At 36.7% G+C, this 14,475-nt stretch overlaps 1 protein-coding gene and 1 pseudogene across 1 annotated transcript; both read right to left on the reverse strand.

Annotated features, from left to right (window-relative positions):
* Positions 1-5,948: 5,948 nt before the first annotated feature.
* On the reverse strand, positions 5,949-7,983 carry LOC122349037 (fucolectin-like). The gene is made up of 3 exons (XM_043244961.1): positions 7,911-7,983; positions 7,340-7,375; positions 5,949-6,519 (listed from the first exon to the last, which is right to left on the reverse strand). Exons 1-3 carry the CDS (start codon positions 7,951-7,953, stop codon positions 6,257-6,259), a joined length of 342 nt encoding a protein of 113 aa, XP_043100896.1. The 5' UTR covers positions 7,954-7,983; the 3' UTR covers positions 5,949-6,256.
* A 1,928-nt stretch (positions 7,984-9,911) lies between these two features.
* On the reverse strand, positions 9,912-14,236 carry LOC122349021 (annotated as a pseudogene).
* Between the last annotated feature and the right edge of the window lie 239 nt (positions 14,237-14,475).

Genomic DNA, 14,475 nt, shown 5'->3' on the forward strand with positions numbered 1-14,475 from the left:
TACCATAGGTAAATCTAAACTAAGCTGCTGAAACATCTCAAGAATGATCAGTGGAAACAGAATGCACTGAGCCTAATTTAGAGCTTCACGGCAAAGGCTAGAAATAGTTATGTACATGTGATTTTTCAGGTTTTTTATTTTTAATAAATTTGCAAATAATTTCCAAAAATCTTTTTTTCACCTTTTGCTTACAGGGGTATTGTGTGTAGAATTTTGAGAAATAAATGAATTTAATGCATTTTGAATAAGGCTGTAAATATAAAAAAATGTGAAGTGAAGGCATGAATACTTTCCGGATGCACTGTAAGTGTAGTTTCATGCCTTGCAAGTTAACTTTCTTCTTCCTCATCTTAACTTCAATCAGCAAGGTCTTCTTTTAATGTCTATGGTTTCATCACACAAATTTCTCCTTTAGAATAATACTGACATAACTGTTAGAAAAAACAGTTTAATGGTTTAATGTTTATTTTAGGATTGTTTTCTTATCTGTGTTTGATGACTGCGGGCAATATTTTACCATGAACAGTTTACGACTCTTTTTACAAAGATCTCACTGTCTGTCGAAAATATATATGTACATCAAAATACCTGTGTAAGTGTAAAAATACAAACGATTCGAATCTTGTGTGAATATGGTTCAATAAAAACATTTGAAATCTGGATGAAAATAAGTTGTAATGGCACGTTGTATCAACAAATGCCTTTTATATCAGCTTTAACACTATCAGGTAGGTTTAGGTAGGATTTGCAACTGCCTATACCAATCTGTAAATAACTAAATAACTAAAGCAACATGATAAAAACACAGCAATTTTTACCCTAGTCATGGTAATAAAAAGAGTTTGTGTATTGAAAACGTTTTAGCGCCACTCTCAAAGTTACATATTTTTATGAAAACCAGGTTTCCATCTTTACAAACAGCACCCAGACCTGATGTAATGATGAAAATTCTAAATATATTGTTTATGTTCTTATACTGAATGCAAAACTTTAATTCATAAGCAAAATGGCTTAAATTTCTTTTTCTGAATTTGATTCCCTTAGACAAATAACAAATAAGAGTGGCTAAATTTTGCAAAAGGTTATTATTCTGTATATATACACCATAATTTAATACAATTTATTTTCTGTCAATTATTTTAGTAATTACTTTTTGCAGAAATATATTCTGGGTTGTTTTCTTGTTGTATGGTTTTAAAAGTGATGCTTATAATAAATAATAATTGTTAAAAATTGTTTGTTAGATTTCATGCATACTAAAAGAGACATCTGCGGATGCTTATTCCACATAATGATAGATTGTCCTAATATTTTATGTTGCTCTTAAAGAGAGAGAGAAACCACGTTTTATGAATGATTGAAAAGGGGAAAAAGTACTGAGGAAAGAGAAATGTGGGAAGGTTACTGTAACCTGATGAACATCATAAATAATAATAATAATAATAATAATAATAATAATAAAATAACACTGTTAAATACTTCAATTCCATTGAACACAAAAACAGTTTTTACACAACTTCTAAGCACATTGTACTTTGTCTTGAGCTGAAGAAATGTCTGTAGACTTACCTGAAACGTTTTTTAAATAAATTATTATTATTGTTATTTAATTATTCTATTTTCTGACGTGTGTGTATCACATCATTTTCTTCAGTCTTGTCAAACAAACCTGGTTAATCTTGATTCATTATAAATAACCTACATTATTTACTTTATAGTCAGTTACCCAAAACATGTGACATCTGTTTAGAAAGTTCTATTCAGACTTTAAATCTATCGTATTTAATATTTCATTTCATTTAAATCTTCATGACATTTGTATTCACTTTCATATCTAAATTGATGGACCTTCATGCAGCATCATCATTAAGCAAATCATGAAGTTTTCACAGCTTTATTGTGCTGAAATAATAGAGGAACAGAGAATAATCTAGTAAACTAATCACATCAAAGCAAATAATCGATGCATGCATATTTATTTGAATAATTTTACTTCAAAATCACATTTTTATCAGATATCGCCTAGCAGTGCTCATGAACGCATTGACTTGGCGCAGCTTCCTTCAACATCACTCTTTCTGTGGTTGAGATCACAGCAGCGCCGCGTCAGAAAAGCTTCTTCCACCAGAACAGACTGAAAGTGAATGAGCAGATCTCTATCAGTGACGTGATGTTCTACTTCTGCATGTCTGTCTCTCTCACCTGTGACTGAGCTGGAGTTTCAGACAGACTCAGAATTCCAGTTCTTCACAAGTGTCATTCTTAAAAAGAAAGGATGCAAGGACACAAGGCGCTAAAGGGCCATAGGATTTCAACTTTTCTCTTCTTTGAGTGTTACAAGCTGTTAGTGTGTGGATAAGATCCTTAAAGCTGCAGACTAAAAGTCTGGGAGAGCAAAGACATATTCAATAACACACTCTATGTGAGCCTGTGTTCATAATACATTATAACGGTATCCTCAAGACTTTTAATGCATGCATAATGTATTATAACCAACTATGTTATATCATAATGTATTTATATCATCTCTTGAATATTTATAAGAATGTATTATAACATTTACTTGTATTTGTAGTTAAGAGTATGATCAATTTATAACACAATGAATTATATTTACAAAGTTATAACGCCATTATAAGTCTCATATCTTGCCATTTATTTGTATTAATTTAATTTTTCTAAGGAATAATAATTATCAATAATTATTTTCTGAAACAGTCATGAGATCAGACGAATGCCCTTAATGCCAAGCACATTTTAGCTTTAAAATAATTTTTTTGCCAGATTATTTTGATGGCACCCTTTAGACAGCTGTTGATAAGTAACTCTTTTTCAGCTACGTGTCAGCTATCCCTTCATGAGACTGACCATATTTACTCCGATTTTGAAACCTGTTCACTACATTTTAGTTTTTTCAGCACTTTGGTCAGTGACAGTTAGTGTAATGATCCTCAAAAGCCATGAACAAGACTACATAATAATACAATACCTGGATGACATTAAACAACGAAATGTCGTTAAAAACTACGAAATGTCGTCCGACGCAAGCGCGGACAATGGAAGTCTGGATTTACTTCATCAATGTTGCAACCAACAGCGAAGTCACATCATTAACATCAAATAATCGTCACTTCCTTCAGGTACTTTTTATTAATCTGTAACAGCGCCAACTACTGGTCTGGCATACAAATACAGTGCTTTACGTTTCTTGTGGATATGTCTAAACACAAATTGTTGCTGTGTATACATGAAACTTTTAAAAGCATAAATGAAAGACTTTTCCATTTTTTCACTACATCGTGCGTTGTGTTGAAGTGTACTATTAAACTGCTCTCACCTTCTCCATAGACCTCCCACCACACAAGAGTAAGATACTGTGAATTTACAGGAATGAACAGATTGGCGTGTCGACCCCTCCATATCGTTACATGTGAAGGTGGAGGAAGCGCCAACTGGAATACTAGGAATCACAGCACATCTAAAAGAGATGGTAAACCTCATTCAGACTTCATATGTGTTTCAGGGTTGTTTATGGATATGGAAGTCACTGAAGAGGATCTCACCTGGGATTATTGTTGCCCGTTGTTCTCCAAAGAGTTTCCAATCCGTATCTCAGCTCTGTTTATTCATTCTGGACAGCAGTCTAGTCTGTTTGTGACGGCGACTCTATTAACTCTGTACACAGGCCCAGATCAAGCCTCCACCATGGGTTAGTCTGAATATTGGTTGAGAACATGCTGGCCATGGATTTCTGAAACCAGGATTGAAATCAATGGCTTGTTTAGCGTACCAGAGAGCCATACGTTGATGACTGCACGCTGTTTTCCTGTTGCTAAATTATCTGGAAGATGTCAATAATTAGTGTCAATAAATTGTTTCAATCAGCATATTTTATTTTTGTGTCATTTCATTTATTAGCTGTTTTATTTAAAAGGCAGTACTTATTCTACCATATTATGCATTATCCATTTCTTATTATATTTGAGGGATTCTTAGAGTCTTTGTACTTGATCATGACTAGAACTATGTCTAAAAAATTCCAGGTTCGTTGGGTAGCTGTGAATTACCTGAGATCACATAGACTCCCACTTCACAGAGAGTAAGAATCTTTACATTGCCAGGAATATTCACAGTAACATAAGCGTCCATTCATCCCACGACACAAGTAGCTGTAGGTAACTCCAGCTGGAATAGAAGAAACTACAGCACATCTGGAGAAAGATGAAAGAGTCAGTTGCCCCTGTGTTTCTGTTGCTCAGTGTATGATTGTATAAATACATTTTGTAATTGGATATCTCCTCCAACTTATGTAAAAATCTTTGTGATTCTCCCCATTTTGCAGCTAAGCAAATGTGCAATTATTTGTCATGGCATGAAGCGTTATTATTGCATACATAAAATAATGTTTGCTGCTTTTATTTGGCGCTTTAGGAGATCCGGTGTAACTGAATGTGGTAATTTTCTTTTCCAGAAACAGTGTTGTATTGTAGATGGTGGTAATTCATTCTGTGATCACTGGAGGCATGGTCTCATCCTCTGAGGGAATCACCTGCCTAATGCAATAAAAAGACAGTGTACCATGAAATAGAAATGGCAGAGCAGTTTTCAGAGTGTTTTACAGCAGCACAGAAGTCTGTGCATTTCATCACTTCCTGCAAAAAGTGCTACCAGGAGGATCCACCCATCTGCCAAGTTGATGCCCTTATTCCCAGGTGAATTCTGAGCCTGGCCAGGCTAAGCATAACCCGCTTCCCGGGCGTTAAGGTCCCTTCCCTAGAGTGACATCTGACCCTAAATCTGGTTGCACACCGGATGAGATGTGCAGTGCTGTGACATGTCTTTACATAGACAGTCAATGGCTCCCACAGTGTGCGTAAGCTTATAAAAAATTAATGTATGGTGTCCCAGACTTGGAATTTGTGCTCTGCATTTACCCATTCAAGTGTACACAAACAGCAGTGAGTAGTGAGACACACACCATGAACACAGCAGTTGGTGACTTGCTCAAGGGTCTAACCTCGATCATGGCAATAGGTTCTATTGAAGTTGGGCTCGTCCTCCATATTCAGCGCATACCCAAAATATTTACAAATATGATAGTGGACCAACATATTTAAAAGAGCATTTATCCCCTCCTAATTAGCACAAAAAAATCAGTTCTCTTCTCCTGCGTGGCAAACGTCCACTTAAAAAAGCCAGATCACATGCCACCTGACTTAAAGATTGCAAAGCTATCGTAGATGTACCAAGTTGGATTCTAAACACAGAATGAGATTACTCGCTCCAGTTTGTTCTGAGCTCACCTTACTTCAGAGGTACCATTCAAACTTCGGTACAGGACACCATTTTTGTGTTTTCCTGTCCTAACAGCAAACACTGCTTGAAAAACCATACAAATCAATTGCTACTGCATGCTGAGAGTTTTGGTGCTGCATATAACATTATCTATAGAATCATGTGTTTGTGATAAATCTCAAATTACAACCTATGCTCTCGACATCAAATGCAGAAATGTAAGATCATGTGTTTATAGGTTAGATTATTGTAATGCTTTATTGGGTGGTTGTTCTGCACGCTTGATAAACAAACTTCAGCAAGTCCAAAGCACAGCAGCTAGACGTATGACCATATTAGACCAGTTCTGTCAACACTGCACTGGCTCTTTATCAAACATCGCATAGATTTTAAAATCTTGTTTGATAATACCTAGAATATCAAAATCTACTGCAGGTGGCAGATCATTTTCCTATTTAGCTCCCTAACTCTGTTTGGGAGGCAGACACACTCTGTCAGTTTAAATCTAGATTAAAGACACATCTTTTTAACCTAGCCTACACATAACACACCAACACAGCATCTACACTAATATTAGTCCTGTTTTTTATTCTGTTTCTCAGTTCATATCCAGATCAGATGGTGGATCAGCACCCAGAGATGACCTTCATGGGAGACCAGAACACCTACAATGGCCCAGTCAACAAATCACCGGATCTAGACACACACGCATGCACACTATAAGTCCTTTGCACAATCTGAACTGGAGGTTAAGTGCTGGGTGTCCGGCCAGAGGGGAACTTGGTTCTTTGTCGCTGTTACCTTTGTCTTGCCTGGTTGGGGACATTACATTTCTAGTGACTATCATCAATTTGATTAATATCATCATTCATTTGGATTTAGTATTTTGTGTCAGTCAAGTGGGTATATGTGTTTGTATGTGTTTGTATGTGCAGTGTTACTGACCAACTGGCCAGAAGACTCACACTGGGTTGCTCAAAAGAGCTGTAGAATTGTTTCCAATCCTGATCTCTGCCCCATTTATCCTGTCTCCACAGCAGCTCAGTCTGTTAGTGATGGTCACTCTGTTCACGCTGTAGGTCTTCATCAGGTCCAGCATCCACCACGGGTCAGTCTGTGTCTGTGTATGAGTGCAGGTGGAGCTCAACCCATCCAGAGCGTTTGAGGCACTCCAGTTGTAAGCTAATGTCGACTGATTGGCTGTGCCCCATGTTGCTACGTTCACTGGAATATGTTCAAGGAAAAAGCCCTATGTTTACAATTATTGCAATCCTATTTCTAACTGGAATTTTGCATGTACTGTAATCGAAACGAAACGTAAGCTTCTGCTCTGAAATAATTATAATTGTAAAACATGCAAAAGTTGGATCACGCTTTGGATCTGATCTGAAATTACATTAAAGGCATTTATAATGTTTAACAATGCTGTTATTTTGAACTTTCTCGTCATTAAAGCATCAGCATTCATAATAATCGGAAATATTTATCGCTCAGCAAATTAACCCTTTAGAATGACTTCTAAAGGATTGTGTGACTAAAGTCTGTAGTATCAATGATGATAATTGGAATAATATTTCACAGTTATTACTACTTTTTTTTTATTAATTAAGTTGACTGAAATGCTGTTTAAACTTTTTTTTTTCTGAGACTAAATGTATCAACATACTGAAGACCCAGGCTATGCAGAATAAAGCCTGGCAGGGTGTCATGGGAATTCATAAAAGACAAGGAGGATGCAAGACTAATCGTTTCATCTCATGTAGTGTGTCATAGTGGATGACAACGGATGCCACGTCTGCCACACTTCACAAGATTGAAAATCATAACAAATCCCACTATTCAAACTCATGGACACCCTAGCAAACGCATAGCAACACCTTAGCAACCACATTTAAATAATCATACTTAGTGAAAGAAACAATACATCATAAGTAGTCCTGCTGGGATTTTTAAGTCTTTGTTTTTTCATCACGTATCAGAAAAAGTTTTGCAGCAGCACAAACTCACTAATAATAGAAGTAGTATTTCATTGACAAAATCTCACCTTCTCTTTCTGCCTTTGTTTGGACTGAGAAAAACCCTTAAAATGAGAAACACAGAATGATGTTCAGTATTTAGAAAGTGTTCAGTTTCACAGACGGGGCTTAGACTGTGAGGAACAACATTTTTAGTTGACTCTGAAAAATTCATTTTGGCCATATCTCTACACCTAACTTTACCCATGAGTAATGCCTAAAATCAGAGGAAATGACACTGATTTACAAGCAATAAACACTAATTGTAAACCTAAACTTTACAAAATCGATGAACTTTCTTCACATCTAAATGGTAAATCGCAATGTTGTTCCAGGGTCAACAAAGATGTTGATCAAGGAACATGTGGAACTCGACAAAATACGGTTCTACACGACGATTAGGTCATAGTTCAATTAAGACATTTTAGCAGTTTTTATATAAGTGTATAAAAAATATATAACGTTTAAGGGTATTTCGCTAACATTAACAGAGAACAACGCATTCAGTCATTATTACGATCTTCTATTAAGTGTTTCTGTTTGGAAGATGAAGCTGAGAACAGACTGTAGTAAGATATGAGATAGACTGTGTTTACTTACCCAGTAAAAACATCAGGCTCTTGTAGAAAACCCTCAAATTCATTTCAGGCGGTTTGTGATTTTTTACGCTTTCATTTCAGGATGTTTGAATAAATGTTGTTCCTGGGAGAAACAAATTTGTTCAAATGTACATGAGAGTCACATGACTCCCGACTCTCCTCCCAGTCCTCTCTCTGACTGGAGCTGGTTAAATGCTTACAGAAGAGAGAAACAATAATAAATCCATTCATCTAAAGCCATCTCGTAACAAGAAAAAACACATTTTCACTGGAAATAATAACAACTTGCAGCTAGTTCGGACATAAATGATATCAGAAATGGCAGACAATGATAGACAGTTCTACTTAAAACTTTACAAAACTCACTTTTTCAACTGAAATCTGTCATTTTAAGTCGTTCTAACCCATATGCCTTTCTGAAACACCAAAGAAGTGAATGAAGACTGAAAATAAAGTAAAGAAAAATGTAAAGAAATAACAAAATCTTTTCATTTGTTGTTTCTTTCAAAATCCTTGGACATTTGTATTTTGTTGTTTTATACATGAACGCTGCCTGTCACAACTATGATTTGTTTCTAGATCACACAAATCTTTTAAATATTAGCTTTAGGTGTTCATGCAGCAATGCATCTATGTCATTTGCATCTATACCCTCTGATGTTTTCCACTTCTTGGAATGTGACTTGTTTTTCTTATTCACGAATGAGCTTTCTTTGAGTCGTTTTTGCTTAGAAAGTACGATCCAAAGAACATTAATGTAAATGTAAATGTAAATGTTTCCAAATTGTTTTTTCAGAAGAGCACGAGTGTCTGTCAGAAAGTCCTGGGGTTTGAAAGTAACACAGCCATCACTAAGAAACTACAACTACAACAATCTGTCACAAATCTTATTTCTGCTTAGTGTTTTTCTTGCCTCCAGTGAACTTGTTTGCTCAGTACTTTTGCTTATGTAAACAATGTCCTTTTTGTTTGTTTTTTTGTAAAATGAAGCTCAGAAAATGACAGTTGGTGGAGAAAAATGAAGATATTCTGATCGAACAGAAAAGACCGGTGAGACCACGAGCGCAGACAAGGCTTAAGCTAGGCCCAGACTAAATTACATATTTGAGCGGTCTCACCCCAAAAATATTGTGCTCTGACGTATCTCAAAATCTGTCGGTGTCATTGTTTTGTGTCAAAATGCACACCTGTAATGTTTTCGTCGAATGCCTTTTTGTTTGGCTTAAGCTAAGCCTCATTTGTGAAAAAGGGGCCATGAGCAGGACCATGATGACAAACGAGACCAGCCAATCAGAGCCCAGTGCATTTCAAACCCGGAAATTATCAGAGCATTCATAAAAGAATAATTATGTAAAAAATATTTTTTAAGAAAAGAAATAGGAAGCATTAACAATACCCAATAAATATATAAACGATTGACCAGTCAACCACCATTTTAAGACATTTAAAAATAATGATTTAAAATCTGTAATTCAATTATTTCATTAGTCCTCTATGTGCAGGCATGGCCACATAAAAGGTCACCATATAATCACCAATATATTATTTTCGGAGACCATACTACATGATATCCAAATTCGGTAACTACATACCAGCCAGTATTTTTTTTACCTTTTCAAAATTTGAATGCGAGTTACAAACCTGCTTGTTGTTTATCTTGGTACTTTGCAAATTTTTATGTGATGCAATGGCCTACCTTTAAATGAATTCCAATATAAAAGTCCCAAAATGGTGATTTCATAAAATGGAGATTATCGGACAGTTCGTTTGAATGTTATGATGAAAATATAAATGCAAACGCTTTGCGATTTTATACAGGATTATAAAACCCTGAAAATCATGCCAAATGGTGCAGAAATTTTACCTTTAGAAATTTTAAGGTAAATTCAAAGATGTTTTTCAAAACAAAAGTCTGGGCGGTCGCACCAAATGATGTTTTGACACTTTGAATGACAGAAAAATTACAAATAACTAGTCTTTTTTGAAAAGTTGGCAGTGACAAGCTTGTTTATTTAAAATAGTAACCCTTTAAAATAGTAAAATACCAGAACAGCGAAAAGAGAAAAAATACATATTTAAATAAATTTCATGTAAGTACCACTACCTCCACATTACAAGTACCTGTACTTTATATAATACAAACAAGCAGCTTTGCAGAAATCATAATTGAGTACAGTTTTCACATATAACTTTATTGTGATCAACAAAGAGAATCAGAGAAAACGTGAGCTTGAAAGTGAAGAAGCTGATCTGAAGAGAGTTTAGGTTTCTCCGTCGCCATCATCATCATCATCATCATCTCTTTCTTCACGTCAGAAATCACTAAAAGCACATTGAAGTTGAAACGAGCAGATCTCTTAACTGCTATCTGTGTGATTTGATTTCAGATATCTGCATGTTTTCCGTCTCTCACCTGTGACAGGAGCTGGACTCTCACCTCAGGTCCAGACAGACTAGAACTGGACTTCAGCTTCATCTTCACAAGGGTTCTCTTAGAAACAAAGGATGTAAAAGGGCACATGAGTGCGAGCATACATAGTACAAGGTACAACAAAATGATAAATGCAAATAATTAAACCATAACATTCACTGAGTCTTTAATGTCTGCAGCCATTTTGTTAAATTGTGCAGAAAATAGTTGCATAATGCAGCTCAAATTACCTGGACAGAATTCATTCAATTCAATGTGTGATTTTATGGACAACAGTTTTTGAACATATGAGAGGGCAAAGCTGGCTGTTCACATGGGCTGTGTATATTAAAGAAAGGGTCAATTCCAACTTATCTGTGTGTGTGTGTGTGTGTGTGTGTGTGTGTGTGTGTGTGTGTGTGTGTGTGTGTGTGTGTGTGTGTGTGTGTGTGTGCATGTTCTGTGTGCACAGTGTCACATCACAGTGGAATCAGCTTTCTTGACGGCAAATACAAACAAGCTTCATCCCCGTGTCTGTCACACTTTCAGGCTTGAACCAATGGTAAAAGTAAATACACTATCAACTGTCTTCATATTTATTTTGCAAGCTGGAGCTCACGATTATGGTGAAGGGTGTTACATTTCCTATGTTTGGCCAATCACAATACACTGTCTCAGCTGGCCAATCAGAGCAGACTGTGCTTGTAGGAAGTAGGGTCTTCGTAGAAGATGACTCGTTTAGCGGAGCATTTTTTTTATATATTACAACTATGGCAAACTGGTATATAGGTGGAAACCAACAGTCCAATATGCAAAACAAGAGAGATCCAAAAAACAGAGGCATAGATCAAAACACGAGAAGAGCAGAGAAAGCAAGGCTAGGACTAAACTAGGGAAACTATTGGCTCCGTAAAGTAGCTATCGCTGAAAAGTGGTAAGTGATTGACGATACTCAGCGTCGAGTGATAGGAAGTCCAGGCTTGAAAATCATGAGTGGACCGAAGCAGATGTGTGAGTGTCATCAGTGCAATAGGTCACAGTTAGAGAGTCAATGGTGGTCATCTGGTGGTCAGTAAACAGATATGTTAAGACGTTATAGTCAATAAGGATTGATCGATCGCTGAAGAGAAAGGAGCAAGAAGTGCTGAGGCTGGATGATAAGTGGACATTTATTCTCGTGAGTCAATGAAACTGTTTTCTCGTTTACCTAGGAGACTCTTGATGTCTGGCATGTGACTGCTACTAAATGTGTGGTATTTAATACTGTATATTGTGCAAATGCCCATTTTCAGAGACTTTCTGAGCAAGCAGTTCTCTGTGGTCTGACTGTGCTGGAACTGAATCCTGCCTCAGGTGTCCTTACCGACACACCAGTGAGAAACACAACCAGTGCACGTACAGTTAGAGGACAAAATCTGCTTGTTTGAGCATACCTTCTCCATAGACCTCCACCTCACACAGAGCAATGAACTTTGAATCTCCATGAATGAACAGATTGACGTATTGACCCTCCATATCGTTACATGTGAAGGTGGAGGAAGCGCCAGCTGGAATACTAGGAATCACAGCACATCTAAAGAGAGATGGAGAAAACTTCATATGTGTTTCAGGGGTTGTTTATAGATATGAAGTCACTGAAAGAGGATCTCACCTGGGATTGTTGTTGCCGTTGTTCTCCAAAGAGTTACCGATGCGAATCTCAGCTCTATTTATTCGTTCTGAACAGCAGTCTAGTCTGTTTGTGACAACGACTCTATTAACTCTGTACACAGAGCCCAGATCAAGCCTCCACCATGGGTTAGTCTGAATATTGGTTGAGGAACACGATGTCGATGGCTGTATAAAACCTGGATTGAAGTCAATGGCTTGTTCAGCAGACCAGCTTCCATAGGTGGATGATTGTGTGGCGGTTCTTCCTATCGCCAAATTACCTGTGAAATTATGCATTTTATGCAACATTATGTAAAAAAATGGTTTTAGTCAGCTTATTTTATACACTTTGCAGTTCTTAGGAATGCATTTCTGTCAGGGCTGTCTGATCTGGTCCAGTCTTGACGAAGTCACTGAAATATCTCAACACCTGGCAGCTGTATTTGTAGCACAGCAATATAGCAGTGTACAAAACTGGTTTAGGCTTACTGGTTTTATTAACTTATTCCATTGATTCTCAAATATGTATAGGTAAATGCATTTTGCAGAGATCATGTTAGGTAATCTATAATGAGTGATGGACAAAGTGTCTGTAAGTACTACATATTTACCACACATATAATTGGTTACCATGTACCTGTAAGTAACCGTTCTGACCCACATTCACCTGCACGTTTCTTATTTGTTACCATGTACATACACTTCAGGTGAGTACCTTGTTTTAATTTGCCTGCAAGTACACAATATTTACCATGAGTGTAAGTACACATACTGTAAAATAAAGTGCTACCAAAACTCGTCAATGAAGTGAGAATAAGTCAAATTGGTCAAAATGGTGCAGAACAAGTTGTTAAGTACTTCTGAATTACCTGAGATAACGTAGACTCCCACTTCACAGAGAGTAAGAATCTTTGAGTCTCCAGGAATATTCACCGTAACATAGCGTCCCTCCATCCCATCACACGAGTAGCTGTAGGTAGCTCCCGCTGGAATAGAAGAAACTACAGCACATCTGGAGAAAGATGAAAGGGTTGTAATTTTTTTTCTTCTCTTACCCCTGAACTGCTGCCATTTTAGAAAGATAACCGTCTGATTATCATAGCTAAACCATTTTTTGAATGGATTTTTTGATGTATAACGGTGTAAATCTATGCTAGCAATTTAACACATCCTTGGTGAATGTCTTTTAAAAACAGCAGTGAACAGCCTCGGACAGCAGTGTATATTGTTATAAATCTTTAATAAATGGTGTCCTTTAACCTTTTATTGATCAAAGAATCCTGAAAAAAAAAAATTATCATGGGCTCCCATAAAAATAAAACGGAACAACATTAATAATAAATCGGTATATTATAATGATTTCTGAAGAATCGAGTGACAATGAAGTAATAATGCTGAGGCTTTAGCACTGGATCACAGGAATAAATTACATTTAAAATATATTCACATAAAAAAAACTTATTTTGAATTGAAAAACACACACACACACACACACACACACACACATGCATGCATGCACACGTATGTATTTATATAAAGCTACTAACCAAATGTCCAGAATATGTATCTATTAGATCTATTAATATACCAGAGAGACTCACACAGAGTTGTTGAAAAGATCTGATCCGATCCGGATCTCCGCCCGTTATCCTCTCTGGACAGCAGTTGAGTCTGTTAGTGATGGTCACTCTGTACACTCTGTACGTCTTCATCAGGTCCAGCCTCCACCACGGGTCAGTCTGTGTCTCTGTACGAGTGCAGGTGGAGCTCGACCCATCCAGAGCCTTCCAGGCATACCCTTCGTAAGCCGTTGTGGGCTGAGCGGCTGTTCCCCATGTTGCTACATTCACTGGAATACATTCCAACAGAAACCCTTATTAAAATCACAGTTATGAACTACTTACAGCCCTGCTGGACTATAGTTAGGTCCATGAGTTTTCATCATGTGTCTGAAAATATTCCACAGCAACAAAAGATCTCACCTTCTGCCTTCGTCTGAACTGAGAAAAACCCTTGGAATGAGAAACACAGAATGATGCTCATTATTTAGCCAAAATTTAGTTGGATCTGTATTTGCCAGTTGGGTAAAATTCAGTAAAATCTCTAAAAATTAGAATTAATTTCATACATAAGTAAGCAAAAGTATTTCATTTAAAGTTGTGTATAAACATTAACCAGAACAGTTATAATTTAGAGAATGTTTTTTACCCAGTAAAAACGACAGCCTCTTGTAGAAATCTCTCATGTTCATTTCAGGCGGTTTGCGATTCTTTCTGCTGTTGTTCGAAAGGTTTGAATAAATTTTGTTTCTGTGAAGAACACATTAGCTCACGTTACATCAGAGTCACATGATCCTAGTTTTCCTCCCACTTTTTTCTGGCTGGAGCTGGAAAAAAAAGTTTACCTACTTATACATTTTTCTACTGTGCTTTTATAGGTCAGTATAAAAACAATATATTTTATTGCCCTACACAAGCCCTATCCTCAACCTACCCCTCACAGAAAC

Source organism: Puntigrus tetrazona, chromosome 7 (genome assembly GCF_018831695.1).
Source record: "Puntigrus tetrazona isolate hp1 chromosome 7, ASM1883169v1, whole genome shotgun sequence".
NCBI lineage: Eukaryota > Metazoa > Chordata > Actinopteri > Cypriniformes > Cyprinidae > Puntigrus > Puntigrus tetrazona.